The sequence below is a fragment of the Phyllopteryx taeniolatus genome, chromosome 3 (assembly GCF_024500385.1).
Source record: "Phyllopteryx taeniolatus isolate TA_2022b chromosome 3, UOR_Ptae_1.2, whole genome shotgun sequence".
Lineage (NCBI taxonomy): Eukaryota > Metazoa > Chordata > Actinopteri > Syngnathiformes > Syngnathidae > Phyllopteryx > Phyllopteryx taeniolatus.
The window spans coordinates 19,065,570-19,086,593 of NC_084504.1; the positions used below are offsets into that span (position 1 = coordinate 19,065,570).

The following is a 21,024-nucleotide window of genomic DNA, read 5'->3' on the forward strand; positions in this document are numbered from 1 at the left end:
GATTACGTTCATTTAAGGATTGCTTGAGGTATGTTCACGTACTTTTAATACAATACGGCACGCAAGCAGGCAACAAAACGTTTTGTAGCCTACCAAGCTAGTGCTAGCACTAACGGTTGGTTGTACGTAAACATGCCAGCATTATGCCGAATCATGCTCTAAGGTTTCGGTGTGTGTGGAGTAATTTAATTACAATAAAGTAATTCAATTACAGTAAGTTAGCACCCATTATTTCTGTCATGTTGTAATGTTGGTTTGACCTGACATGACCTGACTAGATCAGTGATTTCCAACCTTTATGAAGCGAAGGCACATATTTTACAATTGGAAAATCTCACGGCACACCAACAAACAACAAAATGTCACAAAAAGTAGTAAACAGTAAAGTAATAAACAGTAATTACTGTATGTACTTCCTGCCATCTAATAGAAGAGCATTTATTTGTACGGTCTGTTACTATGCCTTACTGGCAAAAATAGAGGACCAAAGATACATTATTTCTTATAAATTAATAATTTTTTGAGCAGTTAAGTAAAATTTGATAATTTCCCACAGCACCCCTGAAGATCGCTCATGCCACACTAATGTGCCACGGCACACTGGTTGGGAATATCTGGACTAGAGAATACTTTTGAAGATAATCAGTATACAGTGCAGAAGTATATACAGTAAAGGAACAAGTAATTTAAATAAACATATTGCTTCATCTTGTGATCGGATGGGTGATTGGTTATCATTTTTTTAAACTCGGTGATCGGCCCCAAAAATCCTGATCATGTAAAGCCTAGTAATACTGTATAATGACGCTCTTGCCAGTAGGAGTTGCACTGCTGTCAGCAGAGTATAGAGATGAAGATAAAACTTTTCATCACCAAGATGTGATTATGAAAGCGGTGAAATTGTAAACTAAATTAAATGTTGATTAATGTTCTTATTAATTGCAGTAAAAGTGTTGATGATTCACTTATTTAATAATCCTCAAGGAGGCTCTTAAGGACTTTATGTATCTTAGGAATAAAGAGAATTTTCTCAAATTCAAACTTCTTAGTTAAAGATAGGAATATTCAAAGTCTTTGGTGGTAAATATTGGTAGGCTTAAACCTGCCAACTATTGTGAGAAACTTGTGGAAGGATATCCAAAACGTTTGAACCAAGTCATACAGTTCCAAGGCAATAGTACAAAATACTAATGAATTGTACTGTGGGGCAGAAAAGTATTTAGTCAGCCACCAATTGTGCAAGTTCTCCCACTTAAAACGATGAGAGAGGCCTGTACTTTTCATCATAGGTATACGTCACCTATGAGAAACAACATGGGGAAAGACAATCCAGACAATCACATTGTCTGTTTTTTTTAAAGAATATATTAGCAAATTATGATGGAAAATAAGTATTTGGTCACCTACAAACAAGCAAATCTTCTGGCTCTCACAGACCTGTAACTTCTTCTTTAAGAGGCTCCTCTGTCCTCCACTCGTTACCTGTATTAATGGCACCTGTTTGAACTCGTTATCAGTATAAAAGACACCTGTCCACAACCTCAAACATTCATATTCCAAACTCCACTATGGCCAAGACCAAAGAGCTGTCAAAGGACACCAGAAACAAAATTGTAGACCTGCACCAGGCGGGGAAGAATGAATCTGCAATAGGTAAGCAGCTTGGTGTGAAGAAATCAACTGTGGGAGCACTTATTAGAAAATGAAAGACATAAGACCATAATCTCCCTCGATCTGGGGCTCCACGCAAGGTCTCACCCCGTGGGGTCAAAATGATCACAAGAACGGTGAGCAAAAATCCCAGAACCACCCAGGGGGACCTAGTGAATGACCTGCAGAAACCTGAGACCAAAGTAACAAAGGCTACCATCAGTAACACTAAGCTGCCAGGGACTCAAATTCTGCAGTGCCAGACGTGTCCCCTTGCTTAAACCCGTACATGTCCAGGCCCGTCTGAAGTTTGCTAGAGAGCATTTAGATGATCCAGAAGAGGACTGGGAGAATCTCATATGGTCAGATGAAACAAAAATTTTACTTTTTGGTAAAAACTCAAGTTGTCGTGTTTGGAGGAGAAAGAATGCTGAGTTGCATCCAAAGAACACCATACCTACTCTGAAGCATGGGGGTGGAAACATCATGCTTTGGGGCTGATTTTCTGCAAAGGGACCAGGACAACTGATCCGTGTCAAGTAAAGAATGTATCGTGAGATTTTGAGTGAAAACCTCCTTCCATCAGCAAGGGCATTGAAGATGAAACGTGGCTGGGTCTTTCAGCATGACAATGATCCCAAACACACCACTTGGGCAACGAAGGAGTGGCTTCGTAAGAAGCATTTCAAGGTCCTAGAGTGGCCTAGCCAGTCTCCAGATCTCAACCCCACAGAAAATCTTGAGAGGGAGTTGAAAGTTTGTGTCGGCCAGTGACAGCCCCAAAACATCACTGCTCTAAAGGAGATCTGCATGGAGGAATGGGCCAAAATACCAGCAACAGTGTGGGAAAACCTTGTGAAGACTTGCAGAAAACGTTTGACCTCTGTCATTGCCAACAAAGGGTATATAACGAAGTATTGAGATGAACTTTTGTTATTGACCAAATACTTAAACTTCCACCCTAATTTGCTCATAAATTCTTGTAAAAAATAAGACGTTGATTTTCTGGATTTTTTAAATTTTTATTTTATTAATTAACCCCCCCCACCCCCGCCCCCCTCATTTTGTCTCTCATAGGTGAGGTATACCAAGGATGAAAATTACAGGCCTCATCTTTTTAAGTCGAGTCATTGGTTCGTTGTCACATTTGAGGATAAAATAGACACACAAACGAAGGTTAGCTTACTCTGTTTGCGCCTTCGCTCTAGATACTGCCGTATTATACTCCACTGTCTCCACTTTGTTGCAGTCGTCCGACTTCTTACTGCACTCAGTCTCCCCTCAAATCAAATGGATCCTTGCCAAGAAATAAATGCGGGAGACCCTGTTTCTCTCTTGCTGTTTGTTTGCATGTCTCATTGTGACTGATGCGTTCACAGTTTCCCTGGCAGCAAAGCAGATACACAACAAAACCCTTCTATGTTTTAGTATCTTAATAAGTACTTTCCAATGTGATAAGTGTAGTCAAGGACCGGAAAACCTGCAGTGGGCTATTGTAAAAGAGAACAAGGGTCGGAGCAACTGTTGTCGATGTGTGTCTGGAACACAGTTTATACGGGTCTTATTCCTAATAGTCGCCCCCATCTGAGCAGGCAGCGAGCGCTATTCCATTCCTTAAGCTGTTTTCTTTTTTTCATGAACACACACGCACACACACACGCACAGGCATGCAAAGCAGAGGTACTTAAGGGAGTGGTTGGATGCTCCCACTCATCTTCCGGAGGGCTTGTTAAGGTTTTGCTTCCTCCCGTGACTCCTCCCAGGACTTTAAGCGTATGCTGCTGAAGAGACCCCCCCCCCGCCGCCGACACACACACACACAGCAGCAGTTGATGGAATTGAAACATTCACCAGCGCATTAAAAAATAAACCAAACAAAGTGCACAGATTCCTTTGAAGACACATGGGTCAGCGTTAGTCCTTTCTTTTCTCCTTTGCTCCGGTGGAAGAGAAATGACAGGATGGAATGGTTCTAATTTCCTCTTCCTGGTGGGCGGCAGGCGGACGTGTGGGCCGGCTCAGAATATGGCAAAGGGCCCAGCTTCCTGGTCCCAGAGCAGCGAATCGGTTGAGAAAAGAGAAGTGACACATGACGGTGCGCGCTCTCAAGCATACTTAAGCATCCAAAGCTGTGAAATTTGCAATTTACACGATCGCAGGTCGAAACTTTTAATGTCCTCTCTTCATTAATTAACATATTTTGAATACAGTGCTAGTTATTAGTTTATCCAACTGTCCATCGTGCCTAAAAGCTAATATATTTTTTAAGCTTCCATTAGGATTCCATTAGTCCCCTCACTAATGAATATTTCCCCATTGTTTACTTTGCATCTAAATACTATTAGTGATTTTGTGTTTGTGAGAAAAGTTAATATTAATGGAAAGACTTCAACAATATACGTGTGTGTGTGAGAGATTAGTCGTGTGCTACCTTCTTTATAATGTGTGTTACCTTTTATAATGTTAGTACTTATACTTAAAAATGTGCTGGAAACACACATACACTCGCTTCTGTGGTCTCAGCCTCTGTCTTTTCTATCTTGTCGCCCAGATGTGCACTTAATCCACTCAGCAGGGTCCCTGAATGACATCACGGTGTTTATGTGAGGGGAGGGGGTGGGAGTGCGTGGGCATGGAGGCATTTGGTTTATCTGGGCCTCCTAACCTTACCCTTTGTACACTTTGTGGTAAGTCAAGTCTGTTTGGAGATTTGTGCCTCTGCTTGGGCTGGGACTGCCCCTGGTTTAGGCCTAAAACCAATTGGACTTGTGTGCCTTTATTATGTCGTTAAGACAGTTTTTATGGATTTCCAGAACTTGGTTTCTGGTAATCCACTACCATAGAGCCTTTTAAGGTCAGACACAATTCGATATCCTGATTTGAAAGTTTTAAGTGACAAAGTGTAAAGAGAAGTTAACTGCTGTGTTAAACGAAAATAAAGCTACTCATGGTTTGATGACATGACTGAGACATAGCATTTAAGAAGGTGCATTTGGAGGCTTGCTGAAAGCGACCCAACGATGTCATCAATCTTTGGCCAACGTTCTCATCACAGTTAGTAACGATCTTAACTGTTATTCAAGTGTTGAAAGGTGACTGCTGAACAGTAATTTAATGAATCTGTGAAATGTTTATTAATTTTGATGACATAATGTGAGTCTGACTTTGCGTTGTCTTTGACTCTATAGTCAAACTGTACTGGGCTGCCAGGCTGCACCACTTTCGTTACTACGCTACTGCTACCTCACAGAAAGTTCCATTTTGGTTTCTGTGGTCATCATAAGCCTTTTTTTTCTTCCCCCCTCACTGCTCGCTCTATGTGGTGGTATCACATTAAAAAAAAATTTGTTGCGTCCTGCATTGTAGTTATGGTATCACTCAGAGGGAATAATGACTGTAAAAAATTATATAATTGTATTATCACCTCATCATATGTTTACTTAATTGTTCCTGCTTTGATTATTGTAAGTGAACTCCTTCATATTCACAATTTGGCTGTTGTGAATTCACCTATTTGCAAAATGTTTTGGGGGGGCAGGGCAACCTCTCCCCCATTATTCTCACAAAAACTCTATACTCTCATTTTCCCCCCAAAATTTAAAAGAATGTTCATGGCAAAATAATGACTACAGTATGTTTGTAATCATTTGAAATGTTATCAGCCTCTTCCCAAGTGTTTTGGGATCACAGTTGGTGGACTATTCATGGTTTAAACTGTTAATATAGGCAGTTATAATCACTTTTGGGGGAGCAAAAATTATTCACAGATTTTAGCTACTCGCGGTCTGGTTTGGTCCCAATCTGCCGCTAATAACTATCAACTGTATATATATATATATATATATATTGATAACAAATTTAAGTTGGGGGGGTGGGGGGGTTCTAATATTGAAAGTTTACAGATTTTCTGCCAAAATGAAAAGAACAAATCCATTTAACTAAAAACGTAGACACACCTTATGGATCTGGCCCCCATGTCTAGCGTTGGACACCTGTGCTTTAGATGCTCACTGAGCTGAAGTCTCACACATGATGACTAGTCAACAGCAGAGTTTTTGTTTAAAATTTAGAGGCGTTTTTTAAAGTTTGTTTCCAAATGGCCATTTAAATGTTGAGGTTGCTCTGCAACAGTGTTTATGGACCTAAGGGTGTTTGCTTGTGCTTTCTTTCCAAAGTAGCAGCATGTGTGAGTTTTGATCAACAAAGCATAAGGCAAGTTGCAGCAGATCAAACTCCCACTCACGTTCGTCACACAAACACACACGCGCACGCACACACATACACACACACACACACACATGCTCAGGAGGCCAACTGCTCCTAAAGCAGGTGGAAGCCGCTTTGCATGCACAACAGTATATTTAACTAAACTTCCCCCTCTCTAACCCTCTTCACTTTGGACGTTCGCGAATAAACAATTCCTCCTTCCGTCCTTCTTGTGGTTTGGTGTGTATTTTTTGCACTTGTGAGTTATGTGATGGCGCTGGCGAGGAGGGACAGCCAGCTTCCTAGACCGAGGGTGTTTAGACCAGACTTTGGCTTGGCTCGCTGGTCCGACTGCCCCGTTTGTGGACTGGCAGTGCTTCATAAACACACGTTCTCAGCCAGATGCTATTTTCATCCTGTCTGTTCACCACACCCTGACCTGTCACATGGACAGCGGTGTGTGCGCTCCTGGCCCCCGAGCCAACCACATATTGAGGACCCAGCCTGCTGACAGGTGGTTGATCACCCATTCACTTGAAGTATTGCTGGTCCTCCACACGTTCAAGACTAAGGCCATCCAAACTATGGCCCAGGGGTCATTTGTGGCGCATTGTCAATTTTTTATTTTTTGCCACCTGTGACATACTGTATACACTCATATCATCTTTCGTATGCCATCAAGGTAAAAGTGATGTTTACTGTTCAGTTATCCATGTTAAAGTATACTTATTCTCTATAAAATGTAAAACTCTTTGAAATGGATAAATGACGAAAAATGAGGTTCCACTGTAAATTGGCTTTGGATAGTGATTTTCTAGATATGCAAAGACACCAAGAAGACACCAGCTAAAATAGTGCAGGATTAAAATAGTGCAGCTAAAATAGTGCAGGATTTCTCTTGACAATACCGGTGAATAAAAATAATTCAGTTAGAGAAGCAAAAAGGGTTTCTCAAGGTCTGATTTGTCAACATATCACATTACTGATCCTTAGGTAACTGCTTTAAAAATTGGCCGCTTGGTACAGATCACTCCTGCTTTGGTTCTGAATGCAGAAATCTGCTCAGTGCATGGGCGGATCTATTCTAGTAGGTTTTGAGGCAGCGAGCCACCCCAAAATCCTGAAAAATCTTCAATATTTGCCTTATAAACTTTAACAGATAGCTGTGTGATGTAGCAGGTTTTTTATTAATTAATATATCAACAATATATAATTGCTTAGCATATCTTTACCTACACTGATGGATCGCTTTTAGCGTGTTTAATACATTTAGGGTGAAGAATGTCAAAGTGGCCCTTGCATCATTAACTTTTACAATATGTGGCCTTTGGAGGAAAACGGTTGGACACCCCCGTTCTACCCAGCTGAGTCACACAAAGAGCCCTGAATGTAGCAGTGAGACATCAGCATCCAAGGGAGAGAGCACTTGAAACTCTTTTTACATGCTGATGAATGAACACGAACAACAGGCAGCATGGTGTGTCATGCCAAAATTGCCCTTTGCTGAAAGGTGAATTGCGCACGTGAGAATACGCTGAGCCTTAGCGTGGTTTGAGATCCGTTTGCCTTGCTGTGTCATAAATCACCCATTGTAGGAGAGCCGTCATGCCTGGAGGGCAGTTACATAATCCCCTGGTGCTGCAAGCATCTGCACACTGGAGCAGAGATAGTAGACTTGAGGATCAACATCCACCCCTGCCATGAACTGGGTCACAGTGGTTGTTTATAAATAGTGTCGGAGCGTGGGCCGCAGGGCTGGGCCGGGCCGAACTCCGTGATGTCACTCCAAAGGCCACTCCCTGCTCCACTTCCTGTCGGAAACAATCCTCGCTTGTCTGAAACCGAGAGCCGGCACACGTCACTTTTTACTGGCCTTCTCGTAAGATGCGTAAGGGTGATAGCCTTGCAATTTCGCAATCGCAGGTTCATAGTGGTTCCCCGCATCAGGGTTAAGGGTTGGCTCACAGAGAGGAAACGTCAATTAGGAAGCCCACACGTTGACCGGCTAATAGCACCACTGGCAGCATATTATGATCTCTTGTAGCAGAGTGAGAGCTCTCCTGCTAAAATACTTTAAATGAGTCATTCAAAAAAATAAATACAAAAAAAACAAAAAAAAACGTTTTGCTCAGTGATTCACCGATTGTAGACACCTCTTTGAATCATTTTTGTGGCTTTTTTTTTTTTGTCACTGATTCCTTTGCTGCATTTCCTGTCCCACACTAATATCTTTGTTTTGATGTATTTTGTCATATGATTTAAAAATATATGTATTATTATTATTATTATTTGGGCAGCACGGTGGACGACTCGTTAGAGCGTCTGCCTCACAGTTCAATGTGAATGCGAATGGTTGTTTGTATGTATGTGCCCTGCAATTGGCTGGCAACCACTTCAGGGTGTACCCCGCCTCCTGCCCGATGATAGCTGGGATAGGCTCCAGCACACCCGCGACCCTAGGGGTTAGAAGGGGCTCAGAAAATGGATGGATGGATGGATGGATTATTATTTATTACTATAAATATTGTAATAAATAATGATAATACATATTTTTTTAATCATATGACAAAATACATCAAAACAAAACAAATATATTAGTGTATATTTATTACTATAAATATTGTAATGCAGCCCTATTGGGGCACAAGCCAGTGCAAACTCTAGGCCGGTCCCAAGCACGGGTAAAATTCAGATGGTTGCGTCAGAAAGGGCATCCGGCTTAAAACTTTGCCAAACAAATATGAGGGTCCATCCAAAGAATTCCATACCGGATCGGTCGTGGCCCGGGTTAACAACGTCCGAAAGAAATTCAGCTACTGTGGGTCGAAGTCGAAGAAGAAGAAGTGGAAAGCGGGTTCTTCGGCAGAAAGAGAAGAGGAAAGCACAGAGCCTAGAACTGAATGTGGGGACTTTGAATGTTGGGACTATGACAGGAAAATCTTGGGAGTTGGTTGACATGATGATTAGGACAAAGGTTGATATATTGTGTGTCCAGGATACCAGGTGGGAAGGCAGTAAGGCTAGAAGTTTAGGGGCAGGGTTTAAATTATTTTACCATGGTGTAGATGGGAAGAGAAATGGAGTCGGGGTTATTTTAAAACAAGAGTTGGCTAAGAATGTCTTGGAGGTGAAAAGAGTATCAGATTGAGTGATGAGGCTGAAACTTGAAATTGAGGGTGTTATGTATAATGTGATTAGCGGCTATGTCCCACAGGTAGGATGTGACCTAGAGGTGAAAGAGAAATTCTGGAAGGAGCTAGACAAAGTAGTTCTGAGCATCCCAGACAGAGAGAGAGTCGTGATCGGTGCAGATTGTAATGGACATGTTGGTGAAGGAAATAGGGGTGATGAAGAAGTGTTGGGTAAGTACGGCATCCAGGAAAGGAACCTGGAGGGACAGATGGTGGTAGACTTTGCAAAAAGGATGGAAATGGCTGAAGTAAACACTTTTTTCCAGAAGAGGCAGGAACATTGGGTGACCTAAAAGAGCGGAGGTAGAAGCACGCAGGTGGATTACATCTTGTGCAGACGATGTAATCTGAAGGTTACTGACTGTAAGGTAGTGGTAGGGGAGAGTGTGGCTAGACAGCATAGGATGGTGGTGTGTAAGATGACTCTGGTGGTGGGGAGGAAGATTAGGAAGACAAAGGCAGAGCAGAGAACCATGTGGCGGAAGCTGAGACAGGACGAGTGTTGTGCGGCTTTTCGGGAAGAGGTGAGGCAGGCTCTCGGTGGACAGGAGGAGCTTCCAGAAGACTGGACCACTACAGCCAAGGTGTTTAGAGAGACAGGCAGGAAAGTACTTGGTGTATCTTCTGGCAGGAAAGGTGAAAAGGAGACTTGGTGGTGGAACCTCACAGTACAAGAAATCATACAAGGAAAAAGGTTAGCTATGAATAAGTGGGACATTGAGAGGACCGAGGAGAGACAAAAGGAATACATAGAGATGCGACATAGGGCAAAGGTAGAGGTGGCAAAGGCCAAAAGAGGCATATAATGACATGTATGCCAGGTTGGACACTAAAGAAGGAGAAAAAGATCTATGCAGGTTGGCCAGACAGAGGGATAGAGATGGATCCTTCCCATGGGTGATTAGGGTTAGGGTGATTAAGGATAGAGATGGAAATATGTTAACTGGTGCCAGTAGTGTGCTAGATAGATGGAAAGAATACTTTGAGGAGTTTATGAATGAGGAAAATGAGAGAGAAGGGAGAGTAGAAGAGGCAAGTGTGGTGGACCAGGAAGTGGCAATGATTAGTAAGGGGGAAGTTAGAAAGGCATTAAAGAGGATGAAAAATGGAAAGGCAGTTTGTCCTGATGAGATTACTGTGGAGGTATGGAAGCATCTAGGAGAGGTGGCTGTGGAGTTTTTGACCAGCTTGTTCAATAGAATTCTAGCGTGTGAGAAGATACCTGAGGAATGGAGGAAAAGTGCGCTGGTGCCCATTTTTAAGAACAAGGGTGCTGTGCAGAGCTGTGGGAACTATCGAGGAATAAAGTTGATGAGCCACACAATGGGAAATATCTGTTGTTGACCAATACTGGCCATTCATGCCAGAGTAGCATCTGCTCTATTTGCACACTGACTGAGGATGTTGATGGAAAAGTGCAAAGAAGGTCAGACGGGAGCTACATTGTGTCTTTGCAAATCTAGAGAAAGCCTATGACAGAGTACCCAGAGGAACTGTGGTACTGCATGTGGAAGTCTGAAGTGCCAGAGAAGTATGTTAGAATAATACAGGACATGTACGAGGGCTGCAGAACAGAGGTAAGGTGTGCTGTAGGCGTGACAGACGAATTTAAGGTGGAGGTGGGACTGCATCAGGGATCAGCCCTAAGCCCCTTCCTCTTTGCAGTGGTGATGGATAGGCTGACAGATGAGGTTAGACTGGAATCTCCGTGGACCATGATGTTTGCAGATGACATTGTGATCTGCAGTGAAAGCAGGGAGCAGGTGGAGGAACGGTTAGAACGATGGAGGCATGCACTGGAAAGCAGAGGGATGAAGATTAGCCATAGTAAAACAGAATATATGTGCATGAATGAGAGGGGTGGTGGGGGAAGAGTGAGGCTGCATGGAGAAGAGATAGCAAGGGTGGAGTACTTTAAATACTCGGGGTCAACCGTCCAGAGCAATGGTGAGTGTGGTCAGGAAGTGAAGAAACGGGTCCAAGCTGGTTGGAACGGGTGGAGGAAGGTGTCAGGTGTGTTATGTGACAGAAGAATCTCTGTTAGGATGAAGGGCGAAGTTTATAAAACAGTGGTGAGGCCAGCCATGATGTACGGATGTACGGAGACAGTGGCACTGAAGAGACAACAGGAAGCAGAGCTGGAGGTGGCGGAAATGAAGATGTTGAGGTTCGCTCTCGGAGCGACCAGGTTGGATAAAATTAGAAATGAGCTCATCAGGGGGACAGCCAAGGTTCGATGTTTTGGAGACAAAGTTAGAGAGAGCAGACTTGGATGGTTTGGACACGTCCAGAGGAGAAATAGTGAGTATATTGGTAGAAGGATGATGAGGATGGAGCTGCCAGGCAAGAGAGCTAGAGGAAGACCAAAGACAAGGTTGATGGATGTCGTGAGGGAAGACATGATGGCACTTGGTGTTCTAGAGGAGGATGCAGGAGATAGGCTCTCATGGAAAAAAGGATGACGCGCTGTAGCGACCCCTAACGGGACAAGCCGAAAGGAAAAGAAGATTACTTTAAATATTGTATTTTGGGTCTTTTATTGTTATTATATATATTATTATTATTATGGTGTTGTGGTTCAATCACCTGACTTCTGCATACAGCATGGGTTCAGCTTCCACTCAGTAGTCTGTTCCCTGGCACCCTGGACGGGATAAGATATGCAGAGAATGGATGGTTCGATGGAATATTATATTTCAATATGTATTCATTTTGAATATTTAATGTGCAATATTTTTTTATATTATTGAGCAATATTATATTAATAATAACATCACGTGATTACATATATACAGTGAACTCCTACATATTTGCAGATCAGCATTCACTTGTTCACAGAATTTTTCTTTTGGAACCTATCCCCCGTTATTCATAGAAACCCCCACTTATTCGTGGAGTTTTTTTTCCCAGATACCCCGCTTATACACAACATTTTAACCCAATTCCCTGCTTTTTCGCGATTTTTCACTAAACATTTTTTTTTCATGCCACTTAAAACGAGCGTTAATTATTCACGGATTTTCGCTCTTTGTGGTCAGCCTGGTCACTATCCTGTGTGTGTGTCTGTAATCGTTTTAATCAATTATTGTTTTTTTGGGGGGGGAACATCGATTATTTTTCAAAAACATCAAAAAGATTGATTTGTTTTTTTCATTATAATTTTTTTCCCCCCCTCCATAGCAGCCTCTTGCCATTTTCAGGGGCAAAGTTAAATTTTTCTTGGAAGCAGCACCTTTTATTGATGTTATGTTCAATGAAAATTTTATTGATAGATATTAATCCCAAAGGGATTAGATTTATTAATTTATTGATGTTAAACTGTCAAACATATAAAATGTTTTATCAAAATGTATTAAGGGTTATGTTTAAAGGGCCAAAGTCTTGAAAAAAAATATTTTCATTTGCTTTTTCTTTTCATTGAGTGGAAAAAGTCCCGTGCTGAAGCGCCCAACTCTGTTGCTAAGTTACAGATGAGTGTTCTCCTATTTTTAGTGCACAAGACTAAGATACACGTCGTAAGAATATACTTTCATTAGAAAGTATGATAATTGTCTCAAAATGAAGAGTGTCATGCCTTTTTGAACTACAATAATGAGATAATACTAATGCAGAGCTGTCCTCCGGGGTTTGAGGCGTACCTCGACAAGGAATGTTATTTATTCATAATGACTTTTATTAACATTGAATGCAATATGAAATGCTTGTCTGCAAATTTAATGATGCAATAATAATTTTTGTGATTTGCTGCAAGTCTACCTCTCGTCATTGTCTTGTGCTGATGTTCTCCCAGGTACAGCGGCGTCTTCCCCAGCCTCAACATGGCCGTGAAACGCCGCGAGCAGACCCTGCAGGACTACAAGCGCTTGCAGTCCAAAGTGGAGAAGTATGAGGAGAAAGAGAAAACCGGGCCCGTAATGGTGAAGCTGCACCAGGTACGGTGAGATAGCGGTCCGCTCGATGGCACCCCCTGCCTGCAGTGGAGCAGAATTCAGCTGCTCTTTCGCGATGCGCGTGTCAAGTGGCGAAAAGACACAAACGCTGACTGGATATGAACAAAAATAGTCGAGCACATGCACGTACAGTACATGTGCGCTCCTTCACCCACGCGAGCTAGCGGGCTCTCAAGTTTTCAAAAAGCCATTGCTGCACATCTACAGGCACGTAATTGAGAATTGGAGACACACACACACACATGCGTGTGTACACGCGCAAGGCCATTACCGAAGCACACACATTCACAGATAGCGTTGCCGAAGCCATTGCCGCTAACACATCCTCACATGGAGATCCACCCACACACATTGAGAAAAGCACCGTCAGGGGAACAAAGACATGAAGAGGCCCCTGCACGCCTGCCCTTTCAATCCCCAGAGACTTTAAGAAATGATCCGAACAAAAACACACAATGTATGCCATTTCATTTTCAAATCAACTCGTTGAGGTGAAGAAACCATACCATCATAACGCAGTGCAAAGAAACCAACAATATGCTCCATTTGAAATATAAAGTCTCTCTCCCCTTAATAACAAGTCTCACCCTCTCGCATATTCATCGTGCATTGGGTGCCTACAGTAGACTGACTCCCCACTAATACATTCACACACACAGATCTGTGGTGCTGGAGTCCACTCACAGCCAAGTCTGCCCACATTACCCACTCCTCCTCACTGTGCTCGTGATTGCAGCCTTTTTTGCAGCTCTTCTCCGTGGGAATTAGGCAAATATCTTCCTCGACAAAAAAAGCGGACACCAGTGACGCCTCGCGTGTGGTGACTTTGGTGAAAATGAACTATATTTTCCATAACGTCACCTTCCAGTATCAACTGTTAATGTCACATTTTGGGGGGGTTTCGCATTAGCAATACAAAAAACTTGGTAATGTGGTTTATTTAATAAACACACACCACAAACTACTTTTATTGTATAACATAAATACAGTGGTGCCTTGATTTACTGTTAAATTCATTCCATGATCACGCTCGTAATGCAAAATAATTGTTTCTCAAATCATTGAATGAAAAAAAACAGACATTTTTGTAATGTTTTTAAAAAACACTACAGTAATACACCTTATAAAAGCATACAGTAATGGCATAATTCAATAGAATGTAAAGAAATAAACCGTTGTGAATCATGATTTCATGCATTACTTTAAGGGGCTTGTATGTCTTGTGTGCATGCATTATCAATCAGGGGTTAGTATAATATATGCAAAGACTACGCTTAGATTTGATGATGAAACACAGACGAAGGCCGTTGCAACTTAACTGCAATATAGTAATATTAGTCATTTGAGCATTGTTGTGTGTTCTGTCTGTGTTGCTACCGTTTGTGTAAGTAAGTACTAGAAGTACTGCTACATCGATGCTAGTTACGTTGGCCTCCCTATGGTGTTTCCCATTGTGTGTTAGCATTAAGCTATCAGATTTTGTAACGTAACGTCATGTGGTTTCATTGAATACATGATGTGTAATTCTTTATATTTTTTTTAGTTTGACAGTAAAATACAGCAAACAGCTTGAAGCCCTATTTTTTTAAAATCATTCACCATTTGCCAAACTGCTGCTTGTAGATAGGTTTGCCGACACCTTCTAGCACTTAAACATATAAACCAAGAATCAGCCGAGCGAAGGCTCGTATCTTGAAAAACTTGGGTCTTGTCACTCCATAAGTCAAGGTACGACTGTATATCTTTTTACAGCATCGCTATATATTTTACAGGAACATCGTTTAGGCCAAACTTATACATACTAAGCCACATCTTGTTAAAACCTTTTGTTTTTCTAAATGATTCCCAACCAGGGTGCCGCGGCACACAAGTGTGCTGTGAACGATCATCAGGGGTGCAGGAAATTATTCAATTACACTTAATTAAATACTAATTAAAAATATATCTTTGAAATGAAATGCTCTCCCATTAGATGGCAGAATGTATCGTAAACCTGTGTATCCACCTGTTGCCCTTCATACAACACAATGAGTTATGGTTTCCTGCGAATATATCAGCTCTGTGTTCAATTCAACAACGGCGGCCGCATGTTGTACTGTGAATGACATCATCTTCCGCCTCCTCTCACCCCGCAGGCCAGAGAGGAGCTGCGACCAGTCAGGGAAGACTTTGAGGCCAAGAACAAGCAGCTGCTGGACGAGATGCCCAAGTTCTACCACAGCCGCATCGACTACTTCCAGCCCAGCTTCGAGGCTCTCATTCGGGCGCAGGTTAGTTACTCTACCGTGTCGTCACGCCCTCTGACCAGCGGTTAAGTAAGTGAGCGTGTAAGCCTGGTGGCGCGTCTCCCTCGTAATGCGATTAACCCCCCAGTGGCGGCCCACGCTGCGCCGTTCGACTCGGCTAGGCCTCATCTGTCTGGCTCCGGCGCGGCCCCAATCCTGAGGCTTCTCTTTAGGCAGCTGGGCCCCACAGCACCCCCCACTCCGGAGCCACCCTGGCCGTGTCATTTCCACCGTGGCACGCTCCTGATTAGCAAATGAGATTATCTCAAGTCTGCGCTTTGAACTTTCAGGACAAGGACAATCGAATCTTTCAATTAGCTCAATCCCCAAAAAAGGTCGGAAACGAAAGGGTGGAAGACGTGCGTCGGACGACTGACGCGGTCCCTCTGGAGGAAATGTAATTGACCATTCGAGTCCCACGAATGAGCAGTTACACATACACAGGCAGGCGCACGTGGGTGGCCGCTAGACCTCCCTCGGTTTCATCCTCCACTCCCTTCTCCTACACCGCACTGCACACTGCTGCTCCCAGCAGCCGCAGCGCACGCACAAAGGCGTCCTTTGTTCGCGGCCGTCCGCTTCGCTGCCACGAGTCCCGTCCGGCGACGCTTTTCGAGACGTGCGGTCCGACCCGTCCACCTGTGCGCATGCGGCTCCATTGACACGTTTTGGCTTTCTCCTGCCGCATGTGTGTTCATTTAAAAACAATAAAGAAGATGATTCTTTGTCCTTTTCACTCGCGATTCTCTTTTTTTCCTGAAACGTGGAGTATGAGCACATGCTGGGAAATTACGGTATTGCTCTACAATGTGAGGCCCGGTTAAATTTGTTGTTTTAACAACACTACCATGACCATGTTTCACTATTTCTCACTCTCTTTCTTTAGAATGGAATTGATCCCATAGGTTAAACTGGCAAGTATTTAATTCCTGATACTTGCAATAAATAATAGTGGCATTCTGTTCTGCAGTATTTGGTACTCTATTGTATAGTCTGATTTCTTTTTGGACAGTGAGGAAAAAAAAGTGTATCTGCTTTTTATATAGTGTATGTAAACTTCTGGTTTCAACTGTATCTGATGTCAAGTGGAAAAGCACGCACAGTTGCGGCACTATACCGCCTTCTCTGGGTTCTGTGTAAAAGACCAAAGGTGGCTCAATGGCAGATCTTCTGTTACAGGCAAATTGAAAAATAATCCTAACCTTTTAGAGATTATCTGGCCGTACCACCCCAAATACAAGTTTTTGTCATCGTTTTCAGCAGTAGTCACTCACGTTCTGCCCAGTGGTGGTTCTGGCGGGGGGGAGTGCCCCCTTAACACTTTGACGCTTTGAACCCCCGGTGCCCCCCCCCCCCCTTGTGTGCACTGGCGGCAATTGCCGAAGGGCGTTGTCAGATGGATTTAGTGTTCAAATGTTCCACCCATATTGTTTTGGGACTGGTCTTGTTCGGCAAAATGCTACGTTATTAATCCTCTTCTCCTCTCGACGATGATAGTCCTAGGGGAGCGCTAACTATGCAAATCCATGGCCCTATCCAATCCGCTCCCACAGTCAAATTAGTCTAGAAGCGCCACTGGCTCGGCCACTCGGAAGTACTATTGGTTACAAACTTTACGAAAAAGTCTATAGGACAAGCAATAGCATCAGCGTACTGTATAAACAAATATTATGGTGCATGTAGGGTTTCAAGGGGGTTGGATTTCCCAGTACTTCTCCTTCAGTTTCCTCTTGTGTTGCTCTTGTAGTGTGCTTAAATTCTATTAATCATCAAAGCCGCTCTCGAGGGAGCTCACCTCACTCATGAACACCCGGCAAAGAAGCCGCAGGTGGGAGTATCAGGAAGGCTTTGGGCGATCGCTCAACCACCTAAGCCGTGTTCCGATCGGGAAGAGAAAAAAGCCCGGGTCACTTGTCACTTGGAGTCATTCTACTTCGCTGTGCTGCGTCGTCTAATCGCTTCTCATTAGCGAGGTGTGAGGTCATCCGAGCCAAGTTGGATGGAGGCCCTTGTTTTTATGTGGAAATTCACATATGAAGAGCTACTTGACTCTATTTTCCCCCCTCTTTCCACATTAGACCGATTTGAAATCTTTCCAACTTCAAAATCTTCAACTCACTTAAGACATCTTGGGGAGCTTGGGAAAATCCAAATTCCCAAAATTTTCCCAGTGAAATTCTCACCTTTTCACAATAATATTCCCTAATTAAAGGTCTATACATACCTCCTCCTTCTTCCTAATTTCTTGATCGTTTCAAACCTTTCCAATTTCAAAACGTTCCTTTGGGTCATCTTGGGAACTATTTCCATTCACCAAATGTTCCCAGTAAAATTCTCTTAAGATATTTTTACATACATTATATATCTCCTCCTTCCACATTTCTTGACTGATTCAAACCATTCAAATTTCAGCTCTTTCAGAACATCTTGGGAACTATTTTCCACATTCCAAGATTTCCCACATTTCCCAAATTCCACCATTTCACAATCCCCAAATTTAAAATTGCTTTCATATTGACCTCCTCTTTCCACATTTATCACCACATTCCAACATTTACAAGTTCACAATGTTCAGCTCTTTCAGGACCTTTTGGGAACTAATCCCATTCCCCAAATTTTCACCGTGAAAATTTTCAAATTAAGAGATTTTTAATTTACCTACTTCCACATTTCTCGCCCGAGTCAACCCATTCCAAGTCGCACTTTGTCCACTTGTACTTCAATTAATTCCACATCATTTCAGTTCAGCCTCAGCTTTTCAGCATTCTCACACATTTTCTACAGAAATGGCATTCCCTAGTTTAGTGGTTCTCAAACATAAAGTACCACCCAAAAAAAAACCTTACACAAGTACCACCGTTATGACCAACTTTAAAATACAGTAGCGTAGTAGGCCTAAGTATACATCAAAAACAAGAGAGGTTTTATTCCTAAAATTGTATTGACATTAACATTGTATTGTAAGCCACTGTAACATGATGCACAGTTTTAACATGTATAGGAAAAAAATACTTAAATGGTTCAAAATAAAATCTATTGCACATAAATGTTAAATAAAAATGTACCTAAATATATATATATATATATTTTAAAACAAACAATTTTATAAAGATTAAATGTATTAAAGTTAAATACAACTGAACTTAGACAGTGATCCTTTCCTTCTTGGCAGGTGGTGTATTTCACAGAAATGTACAAGGTCTTCAGCGAACTGACGGATCAGATCGACCAGGCGGGCCTGACTGACGAGCAGAGGCAGCGGGAGAACGAGGCCAAGCTCAACGAGCTGCGCGCCCTCTCCATCGTGGCCGACGACTGAGATGTTGGATGCCGTCTGTTTCGAACACACCTGTAACGTACCGCTGTGGCTTTAACTCGAGTCCTTTACACTACTTGTTTTGTCGGATGACACATTAACAAAGCCATCAGCCAAGACCAGCATACACTTCTTCCGCTTTCAAATAGTGGCCGTCCTTCTAATAGATGCCGTGCTCAAATTAGTCACCAGGTGCATCATTCTGTAAACCCCTTCCTCAAGTCTTCAACTCCCTTTTTCCCAACAGAAAAAAAAGGAGGGAGTGTCATTCGAGACAATGGCTGGTTATCCCGTTGAACTCTGTTGCTAACCTAAACAGCAGCACCTAATGAGAGTCATTCAGATAAATATGTGTTTGTAGTAAGTAGGGGTGGAAAAATTATTGGCAAATATTCCGGAATTTTGTAGTAAAATTTCATGAGAAATTAGGCTGGGGAATTTTACAAAAGGTTTCATATTCAAGCATAAATATAAAGATTTTGTTTTGACATACGTGCAAAGCGATACCATTAAGTGTTTGTTTCAACAGATGTATTTGGAAATTGAATTTGATCAAGTTCGAAATATTTTATTGAATGGTCAATTCTTTCATTTAAGAGCAAAAGCAAATATTACTCATCCTGAAAATCTGTCGTTATGATGCTAAAACATATTTTCCCCAGCGATATTTATATTTCGTATGAAGAGCCAACCATCAATTTTGTTAATTCCAGGTATATAACAGTCTTACAACTTCCTGTTAATTTCCATGGAAATTTTCCAACTTTGAAAATTCCACAAATTTTGGAACCTTATTAGTAAGTATAATGACCTCGGTTCATCGTCGTCATCGTGTGCCCATTTGAACTCTGCTTTAGGTGCTGCTGTTTTGGTTAGCAACAGTGTAAATAAACAGCCTTTGAGATAAATACACGCTTGTATATTAAGTATAATTAGTCCAATTCATAGATGCTATTGTTCTCACACAGACTGTGGTGTGCCCATTTACACTCTCTTGCTACCCAAAACAGCAGCACCCCACCATACGTTCGTATGTTATCGTGAACATTAAGCATTCCGGTGATCGTTTCACAATGTTTTGTTCTGCTGCGTTTCCTGCCTTTCTCCATAATTAGGCGTTTTACTTTGTTTTAAACTCCAGTTCACTTGACGTCAGTTGTAATATAGTGGTAATTTGGTTGAATGTTTTTCCCAAAAATGTGTTTTTACTTGAAGAGTATCTGTAGTATGGCACTATTTGATGTTAGTTTTTGTCAAGGTAAGCAGACACAATCACTCTTCTGTAGATGCTTCAATCTTTTAGCTTTTTTTTCCTGTAAACATCTGACATGTTTTTAATCGGGTTTTTGGTTCCCCACACACGTTGACGTTATCTTTGATGAGGAATGAGGACATAAGGAAGTCTGGTGCTTAGCCTCACTGCAAAAATCAAGCCTCGTGCTCCCTCTAGTGGGAAGAAAAGACTTGTTTCAAAAGCGTCCAAACTGTCTGCCATTATGGCAAGACGTAAAAGGTCACAGATGCACACTGGGTGCTCCTACTTTGTTCTTTACAGCGTCATATAATTGCCTTGTTTTTGACTTAATGTATTGTAGCTTTTACCTTAAGATAAATATTGATTAAGGAAGGTCCCATTGTAGCTAATGAAGTTTTGTTGTTGTTGTTGTTTCCTTATTTTTAAGGAGTATTAGGGACACACTGAAAAGAAAAAAATACTAAGAATAAGAAATCAGAATTACAAGGGAAGACGGGAAATGTATATAGTCGAAATATTACACATTATACAACTTTATTCTCCTGACTTGTATTTTTTTTAACTTTATTCTTTTAATGCAATTTTTTGCACTGTATTCTTGGAATGTTACTTTTTCTTTTGTAAAATTGACTTCATGTAACAAGGACTTTTTACTCATAACTTTCATTCTCCTACCCCAACTGGTAATTTTACCACTTCATTGTAACTTTTTCGTTGTAAAATTACAATTCTCGTAATTTTGCAGCTTTTCCCCTAAACCGACTGTTCTCTTAAATTAGGACATTTTCCCTGACTATTTAGTTTGATCAACATAACTGAAAAAAAATAATTATTTTTTAACCATAATCTTACAGATGAAATGTAATTTTTTTTTTTAGACAACTTTATTCGAGTAACATAACCATTTCTTTCTTGTAATAGGACTTGTTCTCGTATTTTTGCTTTTTGTATTCAGTGTGACCGTAATACTCCTTTTAAACAATATAGTTAATTTATTTTTTACACCAGTAAGTACCGGTACTTTTCACAGAAGGTTTTATTCCAGTTTGTAAACATAATTTTGGTGACAATGTTTAGCTGTTTTAGCGTACAATCAGAAAATAAATGATCTATGAGAACTGACTTTGCTCTCTTAAATGACTGGTTCTGGTTGTCTTTTTACTAAGTTACC

General features: G+C 41.7%; 1 protein-coding gene across 1 annotated transcript in view; it reads left to right on the forward strand.

Moving 5' to 3' along the window:
- The window catches only part of bin3 (bridging integrator 3), a 52,209-nt gene extending 31,234 nt beyond the window's left edge, over positions 1 to 20,975 (forward strand). The window contains exons 7-9 of the mRNA XM_061767339.1: positions 12,838 to 12,979; positions 15,133 to 15,267; positions 18,455 to 20,975. Of these exons, the coding sequence (XP_061623323.1) occupies positions 12,838 to 12,979; positions 15,133 to 15,267; positions 18,455 to 18,601 (424 nt within the window). The 3' untranslated portion in view covers positions 18,602 to 20,975. The remainder of the gene's footprint in view (positions 1 to 12,837; positions 12,980 to 15,132; positions 15,268 to 18,454) is intronic.
- Positions 20,976 to 21,024: the final 49 nt, after the last annotated feature.